General features: G+C 37.3%; 1 protein-coding gene and 1 pseudogene across 1 annotated transcript; both read right to left on the reverse strand.

The window, feature by feature from the left end:
• Positions 1 to 4207: 4207 nt before the first annotated feature.
• LOC103334735 (disease resistance protein RPM1-like) lies at positions 4208 to 8087 on the reverse strand (annotated as a pseudogene).
• A 1444-nt stretch (positions 8088 to 9531) lies between these two features.
• LOC148920975 (disease resistance protein RPM1-like) lies at positions 9532 to 13361 on the reverse strand. The gene is made up of 2 exons (XM_089054323.1): positions 10076 to 13361; positions 9532 to 9938 (listed from the first exon to the last, which is right to left on the reverse strand). Exons 1-2 carry the CDS (start codon positions 12781 to 12783, stop codon positions 9911 to 9913), a joined length of 2736 nt encoding a protein of 911 aa, XP_088910449.1. The 5' UTR covers positions 12784 to 13361; the 3' UTR covers positions 9532 to 9910.
• Positions 13362 to 16533: the final 3172 nt, after the last annotated feature.

Below are 16533 nucleotides of genomic sequence, written 5' to 3' on the forward strand. Positions count from 1 at the left end.
AAAAGGGGACTTCTCTCCACTTAGAAGAGAATCCGGGTCTCAGAGCTAGACCCTAGGGCCAGGGACTCTCTTCTAGATCCCTGGCCTGGGCATCTCACTTGTCATCTTTATATTCGAGTTCAACCCCATGTACAAATGTAATCATACACTATTATAATGAGAACATACTTCTCCGTGGACGTAACCCATTCATTAAGGATGAACCACGTATATCTTGTCTTCTTTACATTTATCGCTTATCCAAGTCTTCACACACATGCTGAAGGTCCTCACCTTCACCCATCATTCACTATCACCTACTCTCTAAGTTGACCTCCCAAAAAGAGCATCAACAATTATAATAATTATTTATTTAACATATCGGGTGGAGTATAAAACTGTGTAAATGTCAAATTGCCACATCAACCATCAAATTTAAATTTGATGTTTGGTATATAACATCTCCCTTGGAGATGCTCTAAGTTAACCAATATTTTATATGAACATGAGATGCTCTTAGAGCATCTCCAAGGAAAATGTCTAATACCAAATATCAAATTTAAATTTGATGAATGATGTGGAATTGATAAATGATAGTTTTTTTTTTTTTTTTGAAAAGATATATATTGGGGTATTGGTTCAACTCATTGTTCCTATCCTATCATCACGAGTCTTGTCTTTTAATAGGTATATGAACATGAGATGCTCTTACACATATTTTCTAAGTAATGGTGGTAGATAATTTGGAAAGGTCGGTGCATTGGAGAAGGAAAAAGGAGGACATCATGATTAATTAGTTGTTTATTGTCCAAAATATTTTCTAAGTAGCATGAATACTGGGGAATTCCAAAATAGAACTAAAAATTCCAATGCTCAATATTCTTCAAATATGAATGAATTATATATCAATCATATGCATATTGGAAAAAGCATTTCAGTAACACAAACTTTGGTTTGAATGTCAGGTGGAATTGATAAATGATAGGTTTATTATTATTTTTTTTTAAAGATATAAATGATGGGTTTGAATGTCAAAATACATGGAATGGAGGAGAGAAGGTTGCACAACAATAAAATTCCATTTTGTGTGGTTTGGGCTCAGATGCACTAGAAAAGAGAGATTCGCTATATCTCTCTTGAGGAAGCTTATTTGCGTACAATAAATGCGGACACAAAATTCAGCTGTGAGATGAACTTGAACGACTGAGATTAAAACGTAGGTTTATAAAAGGTTCCACGTAGAAACGGGTAAAATAAAACCCAATCCACCCGACTGAGATTGAGACCCGTCCAATTCCTCTCTCTCTCTCTGGTATCTGCCTTGTTCTCTTGTCCTCCTCTCTATCCACCATTCAAATCCATATCTCCAATTCTCCCCCATAACCCAAACCCAGATCAACATCCTTTCCCCTTCTCTTTCTCTCTCTTCTCCTCCTCTCTCATCTACTCCATGTCTCTCATTTTTTTCCCATAGCCCAAAACCAAATCAACAGCCAGTCTCGTAATCATATTAAGATGATTTATTTTTTCTATTTCAGGAATTGAAGAGTTGGGCTTTCGTGGGAGGAACTGAAATTCAAAGAAAAAAAGGAAATCGGAGAAAGTGGCGAAGACAGAGAGAAATAAATGAGGGGAAAATGAGAACAAGAGTCAAAAAGTGCATCTGTGCTCCCATGACTCATCCTTAAAGGTGGAGATCTAGAAATCCCTCTTCTCTTCCATGACATTCCAAACTGATTTATTTTTCTCTTTCAAAAAAATAGAGGAAATAATAATTTATAAAGACTTTCTCAAAAATTATTTATGTTAAAAGTGAGGGAGTACACTGAAGTTCTGTTTGCTGGATTTGTTTTCAATTTCTGGTCTTTCATTTGCATCTGAGTTCTGGTTGTATTATATTTTCTTTCAATAAATTGTTATCATAAAACATCACACAATACTCGAGTTTGAGTCCTAACCTCATAAATAGTTATCATGAATAACTCAAATTTTGAGCTGATAGTCCTAATAACTACAAGTGCTAAATATTTCATCATCCGACACTAAAAGCTAAAACAGAGCAAGAGTTACAGAAAAAAACTAGAGCACCAGCCAGCCAGTGGGTGTTTACCTCAGTGGTAGAGGTGTTTATTTGCACAACCCCATGGGACCAGTTTGAATCCCTTGTGTGCGCCTCCCACCGCCACCCTAGATTAGTTGATATAGCTCTATCTTTAAAAAAATATACTGAAAATAATTATAAATAAAAAAGGCCAGAGCACCAACATGATCAACATGCTGCACACATACATCTAGCACATACAAAAGGCTTGATAGCAACATGAGCTCCAACACCATTTCAATTATTACAAGCTTTCCTTGTGCTTCCAACTCACAATTTTGCAGCTTGTAGTTAAAGAATCACAAAAATTGTAGTCAACCCCCAAAGAATCTCACAAAGTTGACAAACACTATAAACAAATCACAGAAACATAAATAAATAATTAGAACCAGGATGCCTTACATAGAAGCAGCTGGGTTTCTTTAGGTCCTCTTCTGTGTCAACAGACTATCTTCATCAATCAAATATCATCATTCATCTGAACTAGACGGTAGTAGGTTGTGCTAAGTTACATAGGTGGTCTGCGAGAAATCCAAGTAAGATTCTCACTTCAAAACTAAATCCATAATGTGACAATGTGACCGTGAATAACGAATTACCTTATGCCTTTTCCCTCTGGAAGAATCAGAGGCTTCAAGGCTCTTGAGATTTCCCCTAAAAACTGCTCACTTAGAATTTCAATCGATCTATAAAGAGTAAAAACAATGTCCACAAGTGGCAGCTGACCTGTCATAAGTCAACAAAATCAGACGAGCATTATACCAATTTGATCAAATTTTGACTGCTATCTAACTATGAAGATGAAGTACAGAGACATGCGTATACATACAAGTAAAAATACAAGAAACATCGCAGCAGAGGTATTAATTTTTTATATTTTATGTAGCGCAGGGATCAAATTGAAAAATTGGTTTTGAAAATCCTACTTAATTCTTAGAAGATCATCTTCTCTGTTTCTGAGAAGTTACACAAACAGAAAATTTACCTTATAGACAGAACAGAAGGAGCCGAATTTTTTGACAAAAAAAAAAAGAAAGGAAAGAGCCGGATTTAGTAAAAGACCAGAGAGCAAGATATAAGCAGCTCAAATGACCAACACTCAAGGCTTGGATTGCTTGTACACTTTGCCTTTCTCTCCCTCCCTCTCTCTCTCTAAATAACAACATACATGTATATAATTATATCTGGTTGAGATTAAGAGAGTGGACTCTCCTCCATAGTAGTCATTCCTATCCATATGCAGTACCTATTTCAGGTAAATGCCATATTAACATCAGCTAGTAGCCTGAACATTCTTATCAATGAATGATCTAGCTAAAGCCAATTTTATTGTGATTTAAAAAGAAAAAAGTTCCATAAGATTTACCTTCAGACCATCCACTGAGAAGTGAGGAGGCCGCTAAGAATGCCTTCTTTGAGGCCCATTCCGAGCACTATTACGTCGTATTCTTCATCCATGGCTCTGAGAGGCAGAGAGATCAGAGGGGAACAGAGTGTTTGTTTTGTGTTTGTATTTTCGTCTGTGTGAGAAAAATTGGGGTTGGTTAATGGGAAGAAGAAGTTTGTCATGAAGAAGTCTCTGTCTGACTCTCTTAGCAAAGCCGTGTGTTCCTGGAGTTTCGGTTAAAACTGTTATTAGCCCCCCATGTACGGTTCCTCGTGGAAGCGGCTACTGCCTAAAAAGAATGTCTTTTTATTTTCTTTGTCAAACATGTTTTAAATGTATATAGTTTTGTTTGATAAAAAAATAATAAAAACTACGTTTCATTCCTTAGATAAGATCAAAAATTTGAGCGCATCCTTGTCACAATTGAGGGAGAAAAGAGGGGAGGGGGCAGGGGGAGGTCAACCGCCGCAGAAGAGCCGGCTTTGGGGAGAAGATTCTAACATGTTACTTAATAGGATTGATGAGGGTGATGAAAAACTTACCTACGTCATGGATATCATTGTGGCGGTATTTCAAATCAATCACGCATTGTAATGTGTTTTAGTTTCCTCACATAATAGTGTGTAATTAGCTTGAGATATCGCTACATTGACATTCCTATGTTATAGGACTTATCACGGAAAGCAATTAAGATTTTGTATTATTTATTTAGCCAATCTGAAAGTACAAAATCTGACCCCTTAGAAAAAAAAACCTGAAAGTACAAACACAATTAACATAGAAGAAAGTACAAATACACCGAATATAAAAAAATCCATGGTCCAAATCTTAAAAGCTAATCATCGACATACATCTGTCAATTGCTGAAGTGACAGACGCAAGCTCGAATGCAAAAACATCAACTGCAATTTTATGAACATTTGATTTTCAAAAAGAGCAAATAAGAAGCCAATCTAGATCAGTCTTGGGGTAAAATCTTGAATCCCCAGGGCTTGTTTCTGCAGAATATATAAAAAGACAAAAGCAATATTGTAATTAACAAACAATTTATATCCATTAACAGTGATGTGAACGAGAACAATTTTTTGAACACAAGTGCAATATTCCAAATCATTAAGTTTAGGAAAGTCAATGAAAGGATAAAAGATACTTACGTATATTTCTTACATCTCTCGTCGACGAGTAGCATTCTTGCATGATCCACACCTCCTTCTTTTATGTACTCTCTAAACTTCTCTGAAACATTATCAAATCTGAATTGTTGTAGTTTAGTAAGGTGCTCAATACCCTGTGGCAATGTTTCTAACGTCATGCAACTACGAATGTCTAAGACCTCGAGATTTGGCATCGCCCCTTTTTCTATAGTTATCTTATTTAATAATGCGAGATTCTGCAACATCAAACACCAAAGCTTCACAAAGCCTTTGCTGAAACATAACTCTTTCCTAACAGAGGCATCTTCACACTACTAAAAAAAGTGAAAAAGACGATCAGAAAAACACGACGGTCTAAGTGAAAACCGTCGTTGTTTTTTAAAAGACGACGGTTTTATAAAACCGCCGTGTAATAACACCTTAGACAACTAAAAAATGGAGATTCAAATGGCTCCCAAAACACGACATACTTAATTAAAAAACAGACGTCTTTCAAGTAGTAAAATCATAGCCAACAAATAACGGCGGAAGTTATGAACCGATCGACGTAGAAAGTAAAGACGACGATTTCGAAAAAAGCCGCCGTTTTTACCTAGAAATTAATACGACCAAGTTTTCGTATAAGGCGCCGTATAATTACAAATAAATCCACGGAGGTAAAATACAAAATACCGCCGTATTAAATTAATGTACAACTACGGCAAAGATAAATATAACGACGTCTTTCTCGTATTTCTACGACGATATCTTTAAATCTTACCAAGTTGGGGTTTTCATTTAACGACGTATTATACAATTTAACGTCGTATTTGTCCACTTTATACATCATACATTATATTTAAACCGTCGTCTGAATAAGAATTTTTTTTAACAATTTATTTCTTGGATTTTGTTATCCTACGTCGGTAGATTTACTTAATGACAAGAATTGAAATAACCACGACGGTTTATATAGAAAACCGCCGACATAATCAGATTTTTCTAAGATCACAAGGTAAAGATAACGTAGAGAGGGTAACGCTTCAATATGACGTAATAAATCTTCTTCAAGTCTGGACCCAAGCAGATTCAAATATGCGAGAGAGTGGAGTGAACAAAACCAATGTGGTACCTTTTCCAGTTTTCCCCTCAAGTCAAGTCTATCAAGGTAGGGAGGCAGTGAAGACAATACGTCAACTTGAAGAAATTCCTCTCTATCAGCTGCACATAAAAGCAAGCGGGAAAGGACCTTAATCTCTTGAATTGAGGCACATCTTCGTCTCTTTCTTTCACATTTGCAATGCCAACGGTCGTAAGCTGGGTCATACTGCCAATAAGTCTAATAATGTTTCCTTTCGATTCAATATATGCCGAAGTTTGCAATTTCTTCATCTTACTAATACTTGATGGTATTCTTAGCCCAATTACCTTTCTGGAAATGAACCCCCCCACATATAAATGGCGCAAGTTTAGCAACTTGGAAATCCCTCTTGGAAGTGCCTCTATTTTTGTCACCATGATGTTCAAGGTCTGAAGGTTGCGGAGCCGTCCTATGGATTCTGGAAGCTCTTTAATTGGAGTTCCATTCAAATTTAAATATTTTAAATTGAATAAGGACGTTAGATTGTCTGGCAGATTATCAAGTGGGACATCCTCCAAATCTAGAACCTTCAACAATTTAAGGTAAAGGTCAGAAGGTAATTTATTTGAGAAAGAGAATGAGGATACTCCAGTGGCAAAGATGAGAAACGAACGAAGCCGTGATATACCTGTGCATGATCCAATTTCTCCCTTAGTTGTTTGAATTGACAAACGGAGTGCCCCAGTTTCTTCTACTGTTTCACTCCCATCATGTACAGTGCAAAACTTTTCTTTTTTTGCTATAGACAGAGCAATCTCCCGCAAAAGATCATGCATCTTGCATGCTTGGAGGGATCGTCGAGGCCTATCCTGTAGCATGTTACGAAAAATGAGTTCCATAAGATAGCTATTTGCAACTTCTTCTGGTGTGAGCCCTTCGACATGTTCAACAAATCCTTCTGCGATCCACAATTTAATGAGCCTTCTATTTACGAGCACGTGATCTTCAGGGAAAAGGGAACAATATAGAAAGCATTGCTTCAGTCGGTATGGCAAATCATTAAAACTAAACAACAAGATGCGCATCTTCATAGGTTCTAACAAAGAATTGTTTGTTAGATGCCAACTTAAGCTGTTGTAGACTGTGCTCCACTCTGTGACTTACCACTTAAGGCTACGATCGCGAGTGGTAGGCCTTCACACTTTTCCACAAGTTCCCGAGCTAAAGGCAGAAGTTCAGGTGAGCAAGATTTGTTCTGATAACTTGAGAATGCTTTCATGCTGAAGAGCTCCCACGCATCACCATTTCCAGCGGTTGAATCTTGTGAACATGGCTTTCAACTCCAAAAGAAGAGGATGCTATGTCTTCTCTTCGAGTTGTAAGCATGACTTGACTTCCAAGTTGTTTATCTGGTAATGAAAACCTTATTTTCTCCCAAAGGTGGACATCCCACACGTCATCCAATACAACTAGGTACCTTTTCGTCTCCAAGCAGTTCACCAAAATCTCCAGCAATTCGTTATAACTCATGGCATTCATGTCTGCAGGGACTTCTTCCTTCTTTTCTTTGTGGAATTCTTTGATCAATCTTCTAAGTAAGTCTTCAATCACATAAGACTGGGAAACAGTAATCCACGCATAGCATTCGAAATGCCTCTTTACAATTTCATCTTTGAAGGTCCTTGCAACTAGAGTTGTCTTCCCCGATCCTCCCATCCCGACCACAGACACAACAGTTTGGCGTTGCTCTTTGTTCATTAGCTATCCCATTAACAAGTTCTTATCACCTTCAATCCCGACGAGTTCATCCTCCTCATGATAAAGAGAAGACTCCGCTTGATTCTGCACCCATCTGCGAATATCCTCAGAAGAAGTACTTTTTCCTTCTACAGCTGCACCACCACCATATCTCTGATTTCGCTCTGTAAAAGCTCTAATTGCCATCACGATTTTCTGTAACTTGTTGGCTATTTTATGCTTATACCAAAGGTGCTTCGGAAACTGAATGGTTTTATGGATCAACCGGGCAAATCGACCGCCAATTTGCTGCTCGTACACGTGATACATGAATTCATCAATGATGTTTTCAACATCATTGGCCAAGTCTCGAACGCTTCTGATCCACACTTCCTCTACTTGTGTGTGTGCTTTGTTGCCCTCATCAGCATCCGCTAAGAAGGCCTTCATGAATTCCAGCTCCCGCTTAATCTCATCAACTTGACCACCAACACCGGCTATGGAGGCTGCTTCACTCTCGAGAATTGCTACAAATTTGCCAATGGAGAGGTCTGCTGAAACTGACGCCATAATGGCCTTATTTTGGTATATGCTAGCTTAATCAAAACAACACATCTAGAATTGATTCTGGGGAGAAATCAACCGGATGTAACACAAAATTTAAAAATCAAAATATGAGGATAATATGGTAAATTCACTTTTTTTATATTAAAAAAACAAAATCAGATAATAGGTCATATTTTATGAAACATAACTACCTATATTATCTTTTCTTAATTCTAAAAAAAAAATATAAAATATAAAATAAAACTAATTGGCACATGCATGAGCATGTGCCAAGGGGCTAGTATAATATAATATAACAATTAAAAAGTTTTAATGTATAAATAACTAATTAAATAATGTTAAATTAATCTAGCATGGCCGCTGTGATTTGGTAGCTGTATGTATAATGTACAGCCACATATCCTTTTCTTGCGCAAGTTTTTTTCGTTTTCCATTGAGTGAGGATATTCATCTTGATGATGAATAGTGGATGAAAACAATATCTTGTATTAGTTTCTTTAATTTTTACCCAATTTTTTAAAATAAAATTATATGATTTTATTATTTTTGTGAAATTGAATTGAAATGAATTTGAGTAGTTGAGTGAAATTTTATAGTTCAATTGAATTTAATTAAGTTAGTTTACGGTGAAAGTGAAGGGTAATATGGTTAGTTTTTATATTTTTTAAATATATAATTGGGGATCCGGGCCTAATTTGGGATATAATCTCTTGATGGGGATAGGGACGGGGATTCCCCAAAATTTCATACCGGAGATGGAGGCGAGGACAATACCATCCCAGTCCCTCTCCCATCTAATGTGTTTTTTTATTTATTTTATAATAATTAATTTTTCTGCACATGTTTTTTCACTAAAATATAGTAATTTAATTCAACTAAACTAACAATACAAGGCCCACATTTTAACAATAAACACTAAAATATTTTAATGCGAACTTTCTTTTTTGTGCGTATTAAAAACATAAAACATAAAAAACACGATGACAGTGGTATTTCTATACGTGCAAGATGGGCATGCACACGACGCAACATTGTTTTTTTTTTTTCTTCCCTTTCTTGAAGGTATTCGACTTATTTCAAAAGAAAAAAGAACAGAAACTTTGGGCTCTTGGAAGTGCAGATCTAATTGAGTAAATGGTTGTCCACAATATGCGCTTACTTAAGGATAATTATACTTTATAATGTGTAAAAAGGCGCCGATTGGAGCTGCTATGATGGGCACTTAGGTGTTAGTGGAAGCTGTTATGGAGTCAAAAGGCGTGCATTGGCCGGTTAGATATGTAATAATACTATTACATTGTAAACTAGTGGCTATGAGAAGAGAGCCAAGTCCACCGACTTGGACAATGGTGGCAGCCTACATCGAAGATGACATTGTGACAGTATTCTCATATGACAGTGTGTGATCGGCTTAAAATAAACACATATTGTAATGTATTTTGGTTTTCTCATATGACAGTGTGTAGTTGGCTTAAGATATTGCTACAATGACATTCTCGTTGCGCGGAAGTTTTCTCATGAAGGGATGGTGCAGAATTTCTTCTTCAAGAGATGATGGAAACATTCTGTATTATTTAGCGAACCTGAAGTACAAACGCAACTAACATAAAAGAAAGTACAAACACACCGAACATAAAAGAACCCATGGTCCAGTGCTAAGAAAGTAATCATCGACATACAGCTGCCCATTAATGAAAGCGACAGATGAGAACTCGAATATTATTACATGCAAATTAAAACAGTTCACACAAAAAATATCAAGTGAAATTTATGTAAAGCCGGTCAAGATCAGTCTTTGACTATGCATGTTATTAAGTTGGAGGGACCAATATTAATGTTAGACCACTGATAGTTTGTTACTGATCCGTCTATCTGAGATTAACAAGAAGAACAAGTTCTTACCACCCCAAAACTAGGTGAAGTCTTCAATAGTTGGACTTGTTTCGGCAAAATCTATAAGCAGACAAAAGCAACATTGTAATTAACAAACAAAACTTCAATGCATACAATCTAACTTAAAAATTACGGCCATTAACAGAGATGTGAATGAGCACAAGTCAATTCAAGGATTAAAGAAAAAAAAAACTTACGTATATCTGCTACATCTCTCCTCGAGGAGCAGCATCTTTGGATGATCCACACCTCCTTCTCGTATGGACTCTGTAAATTTTTTTGAAACATTCTCAAATGTGTATCTTTGTAGTTTAGTAAGGTGCTCAATACCCTTTGGCAATGTCTCTAATCTCAAGCAACTATCAAACTCCAAGCACTGGAGATTTGGCATCACCTCTTTTTCTATAGTTATCTTATTTAAGAATGACAAATTCCGCAACTGCAAATGCCTAAGCTGCACAAAGCCTCTACTGAAACATAACTCTTTCCTAACAAAGGCATTATCGAGGCAAAGATATTGTAGAGCGGGCAATGCTTCAATTTGAGGTAGTAAATCATCTTCGAGTCCAGACTGATACAGAAACATAATTGTGAGAGAGTGGAGCGAACAAAACCAATGTGGTATCTTTTCCAGTTTTCCTGTCAAATCAAGTCTTTCAAGGTAGGGAGGCGGTGAAGACAATGCGTCAACTCGAATAAATTCCTCTCCATCTGCTACCCATAAAAACAACTGGGAAAGGACCTTCATCTCTTGAATTGAGGCACATAGGTCCTTCTCGTCTCTTTCTTTCACATTTGAAATGCAAAGGCTCCTAAGCTGGGTCATTCTTCCAATTAGTCTAATATTGTTTCCTTCTGATTCAAAACTCCCCAAAGTTTGCAATTTATTCATCTTGCTAATATTTGATGGTATTCTTACCCCAGTTACCTTACCGGACCCATCCTTGAAGATGATACGGCCCATAAGTAGATGCCGCAAGTTTAGCAACTTCGAAATCCTTCTTGGAAGTGCCTCTATATTTGTCAAAAAGATGTCCAAGGTCTGAAGGTTGCAGAGCTGTGCTATGGATTCTGGAAGCTCCTTAATTGGAGTTCCTCTCAAATTTAGATATTTTAAATTGAATAAGTACGTTAGTTCTGGAATATTATCAATTGGGGCATCCTCCAAATCTAGAACCCTCAACAATGTAAGGTCAAAACGAAATGTCTTTGAGAAAGAGAATGAGGATGCGCCAGTGACAAAGACAAGACAAGAACGAACTCGTGACATACCTGTGCGTGATCCAATTTCTCCATTAGTTGTTTGAATTGACAAACGGAGCACCCTAGTTTCTTCCATTGTTTCACTCCCATCATGTATGGTACAAAACTTTTCTTTTTCTGCTATTGACAGAGCAATCTCCCGCATAAGATCATGCATCTTACATCCTGGAAGGTATCCGTGATACATTTCCTGTAGCATGTTACGAAAAATGAGTTCCATGAGATAGCTCTTTGCAACTTCTTCTGGTGTTACTCCTTTGACATGTTCAACAAATCCTTCAGCGATCCACAATCTAATTAGCCTTTCGGTGAAGATCACCATATCTTCGGGGAAAAGGGAAAAATATAGGAAGCATTGCTTCAATTGGTATGGCAAATCATTGAAACTAAGCAACAATATGCTCTTCATAGGCTCTAGCAAGGAATTGTTTGTTAGATGCCAATTTAAACTATTGTAGACGTTGCTCCACTCTGTAAGTGACTTCTTAGAAGACATTAGACCGCTTAAGGCTACTATTGCAAGGGGTAGGCCTTCACACTTTTCCACAACTGCCCGAGCTAATGGCAAAAGTTCAGTTGAACAAGATTTGTTAGGGTAACTTGAGAATGCCTTCATGCTGAATATCACCCAAGCATCACTCTTTTCCAGCGGTTGAATCTTGTGAACATGGCTTTCAACTCCAAAAGAATAGGATGCTATGTCTTCTCTTCGAGTTGTAAACATAACTCGACTTCCAAGTTGTTTATCTGGAAATGAAAACCTTATTTTCTCCCAAAGATGAACATCCCACACGTCGTCTAATACAACTAGATACCTTTTTGTCTCCAAGTAGTTCACCAAGATCTCTAGCAATTCGTTATAGCTCATGGCATTCATGTCTGCAGGGACCTCTTCCTTCCTTGCTTTGTGAAATTCTTTGATTAATCTTCTAAGTAAGTCTGCAATCACGTAAGATTGGGAAATAGTAATCCATGCATAACACTCAAAATGTCTCTTTACAACCTCGTTGGTGAAAACCCTTGCAACTAGAGTTGTCTTCCCTGATCCTCCCATCCCGACCACGGACACAGCAGTTTGGTGTTGCTCTTCGTTCATCAGCCATCCCATTAACATGTTCTTATCGCCTTCAATCCCGACAAGTTCATCCTCCTTATGGTAAATAGAGGACTCCGCTTGGTTCTGCACCCAGCTGCGAATATCCTCAGAAGTACTTTTTCCTTCTTTAGCTGCACCACCACGATATCTCTGATTTCTCTCTGGAATTGCTCTAATCGCAACGGCAATTCTCTGCATCTTGTTGGCTATTTGACGCTTATACCAAAGGTTCTTTGGAAAGTGAATGGTTTTGCGGATCCACCTTGCAAATCGACCGCTCCTTTGCTGCTCGTACAAGTGATACATGAATTCATCAATGATGTTTTCAACATCGTTGGCCAAGTCTCGAACGCTTGTGACCAACGCTTTCTCTACTTCTGTCTGTGCTTTCTTGTCGCCATCAGCATCCTCTAAGAAGGATTTCATGATTATCAACTCATGCTTAATCTCATTAACTTGATCACGAACACCCGCTATGGAGGCTGCTTCGCTCTCGAGAATGGATACAAATTTACCAATGAAGAGGTCTGCTGCAACTGACGCCATAATGGCCTTATTTTGGTATATTCTTAATCAAAAGAACATATCTGGGGAGCAATCACTCTGTTAAAAAGTGCTCATTTATCAATCTACACAATTCTAGGAAAATTAAAAGTAAAATATTGATGAGGGATATCGGCTTCACGTCGCAAAATATCCTAGATATACAAGAAAGCATTTGGTAGTGCAAGCCACAACACGTGGCTAAGAATGGTGGAGATATCCCAAGTTTCTGCCACAAGACGGCAACAAAATTCTATACATAGACTTGACCTCTCCTACCACGTAATCAAGCACAAAGTGTGAAGCCAAGAGCTAAACCACTAGAAGGCAACATAGGCTACTCCCTGGTGTACTCTTTCTCTCCATTCTAATAAAATTACTTTTGTTTCTATTTTAAAACCCTCTCAGTTCTTCTAACTCTATACTCTTGGCCTAAACACTAACCCATACACTTTATAACCCTTTCACACAATCTAACACAATCATATGCTTATTCGAAAAACCATTTCAGTAATACAAAATTTAGTGAAAGATGTACTGCTAAATGATTGGTTTGAGTGAAGATTAAAATACATGGTTTGAGGAGAGGGTTGAACAACAATAAAGTTCCATTGTGTGGTGGGTTGGTGAAGATTAAAATACATGGTTTGAGGAGAAGGTTGAACAACAATAAGTTCCATTGTGTGGTGGGTTGGCTCAGATGCACGAGAGAGAGAGAGAGACATTATTAATTATTTCTTAAAAAATGTTGTTAAGCATGACCAATGTGAATGAATGCCATATGAAGAGAAATTGAGTGACAGGACACGTGGTTGTTTTTGAGTGGCAATATTACCAGTAAGACAAGACAGTGATTAAACAATTTCTCCAATTAATTTAATATTAATGATGATTACTCCATATGATGCAATGTATTCTCCACTTCCTTACCTAACATATAAAAGGTGGTCGTTAAAAATCTTATAAATTTAATGGTGTGTCTTTGACGTTGTCGTTCATGTCAAGTTGTTCAAACTCATTTGACAGTCTTCAAAAACTCATTTGATAACGCTCCAAGAACGCGGTAGTAATTACCAGGAAGGAGGCCGACATGAGAGGGAGAGAGCGAGAGACCCAATCTGTATTGCCTTGAAGAAAACGGAATACAAAACTCACTTTCCTATTCTTTGACAATCCCTTAATCACGAGCTTTGAAGATTAGGTTTTCACACTAAAGTATCATTCTTTTTTTACAAAAGGTTACAAACGCTACTGTTGTAAAAGTCTTTGAGTGGAGCCCACCAATGAAGACTTTGGAGATGCTTTGTTTGTCCATTCCTTTACTGCACGTTCACATGTTGGAGAAAGGCTTCATCCTTCCGTTGCATGCTGTACCAACAAAAAGAAGAAAGAGAGCCTGGCATAGAGAAAGGAAAGAAGAGAAGGAAGAAAAAGGAGAGAGGGAGATGAGAGAAAAGAGAGCAGCGAGAAAATTAGTGATTTAGTGAGTGTAAACACTAAAGTTGTATTCCCCTTGTAGCTCTATTATTTTACATAATGGAAAAGTTACTGATACTGCTCTTCAAGGATGTAGGCATGACTGAATCTCGTTAAATATTGTGTCTCATTTACTTTACGTGCAGCTCAATATTCCTGCATATACCATTCCTTTTATAACAACTACAACAATATGGGCTCATTTGGTATGTCAAACTGTACTAACTAATTTCTGTCAGATAGTATTAATCTGTTCCGGAGAGTATCTGACTGTTTATCCATAATATTATAAGGTGTTTGGTGCTGTTCCGGATAACATCAAATCATACTATTTTTTACAAAAAATTCTTTGATAATTCAAGTGGGAATATAGACAATATATATATATAGCCGCATGTATTGTTCTAATCGCATAATATAGACAATATAATTTGACAATATAAAATTCTTTTATCCATAATATAATTTGATAATTCAAGTGGAAATATAGACAAAAGCAGTCAAGAAGAGAATCAACAGCCAGTAGTAGCAACATGGAAATAACTAGAAAACAAACCAACAAAGCACCAAAAATAGAAAAAAAAAAATACAACAAGAAAAACATAGCGCATATATTGTTCTAATCGCTGACTTGAGATGATAATTTGATTATTGAGTTGGATACCTAGAGAAGATGAAATACATAAAGAGAAAAATGAAAGAAATACTTAGCAACATGAATTGTGTTGGATAATGTCATAGCCTGGATCGGCTCCTTCATTGCACGATATTGTCTACTTTGAGCTTCCATGACTCCGAAGCCAATGAGCTCCCAAAAGACCTCGTGTTAGTTGGAAGTGGGCGTGTACATATAAGGCACATCACCCCCTCTCCGTTAGTCGATATGGGATGTTACAGATACACAGCCGCATGATGATTATTTAATTATTTGATTGTTGAGTTGGATACATAGCCGCATGTATTGTTCCAATACAGCAAGAAAAAAAAACTTCAAAAAGGAAAAACTCATAACCTAATTTTCACAAAGATTTAATAAAATAGAAAATATATAAAGAAAGAGAAGATGAAGAAAGAAGAAGAGAGAAGAAGCATATTGGAGAGAGTATGAGAGAGAGAGAGATGGATAGCTGGAGAAGAGTGAAGAGAATAACCTTAGAGAAGATAGCAAAGAAGAACCACAGGGAGAAGAAGATGAAAATAGTGTTGTTGGATTTTTCATGTGAGTGTGTGTGTTCTTTTTCCCTAGCTGTATAATTAAGCGTGTATTATCTAAACTGGGGTGTGTGAGTTGTATTAGTTAGTTAGGTAAGGAGAGTATTAAAAGCCCAACCCGTATAATTAAATAATACAAGTTGACACCAAACACCTGACATGGACTATTTACTCATATCCATAGTCTAATACGGTGTATCAAACGAGCCCTATATGTATTCAACAACGACGCCATTATCGTTGTGTATGTCTTTTGACAATGCGCTTGTGGGTGTTGTGTATCTTGATGTCATTAATAGTCTTATATGTTTAATGGCATGTCTTTGATGTTGTCGTACATGTACATTTGTTCAAATTTATTTGACAACTTTCAAAAACTCATTTGAAAATGCTGCAAGATGCAGTAGAAACTTGTTGAAGCCTAAAGATATTTAAAGCCCAATATAATATATAATGTTGATCATGTGTTAATTCAAGCTATATTTTGTGAATTAAATCATTAAATAAATATAGAAATAGTGTACATGCCATGCCAAGAAAATAATATATTTTCCTATGCCAAACCACCTGACAAGCTTAAGTGGGCTCAAGCCACATAATGATCTAGGGCTTGCTGAGTGGGTTGTGGTGTGGATGGGTACAATGATCTATAAGGCCCATTAAAGGTTCAAAAGAATAGAGGTTTTGGACTACCTGGGAGCCCCAAAATCCAAGCCTATTTTCATGAGCCCACCGAATGGGTAAGCAGAGAGAGTTACGGTCCTTTTTTAACAATTAAAGCCCAACTGCCATTGTCTTTGTCTCCTCCACCACCTCTCTGTTTGACAATCGCACCAAAAAGGCACTGCTAAATCACCAACAACTAGGCTCACCACGGTCTACTCAGACCCCATGGCAGTTCCTACGCCATCAAGGCAGGCTCATATTCTATCGAGCTCTTGTCAATCCCTGCTTCATCACCATCACAGCTCTGTGAAGCTTGATGCACGACGGTCCCTGTCCCCTCCCCACACTCTTCGACACCATAATCGACGAACCTTTCTCAAAGCCTTCTATGGCTGTTTG

Source organism: Prunus mume, linkage group LG1 (assembly GCF_029339155.1).
Source record: "Prunus mume cultivar Tortuosa linkage group LG1, ASM2933915v1, whole genome shotgun sequence".
Taxonomy (NCBI): domain Eukaryota; kingdom Viridiplantae; phylum Streptophyta; class Magnoliopsida; order Rosales; family Rosaceae; genus Prunus; species Prunus mume.

Bases quoted from the DNA above. Each gene is read 5' to 3' on its own strand.
- LOC148920975 (XM_089054323.1), bottom strand. From the start codon at position 12,783: ATGGCGTCAGTTGCAGCAGACCTCTTCATTGGTAAATTTGTATCCATT. The intron at 9,939-10,075 runs GTAAGTTTTTTT...GTCTGCTTATAG, and splicing joins GAGAGATGTAGCAGATATAC to ATTTTGCCGAAACAAGTCCA.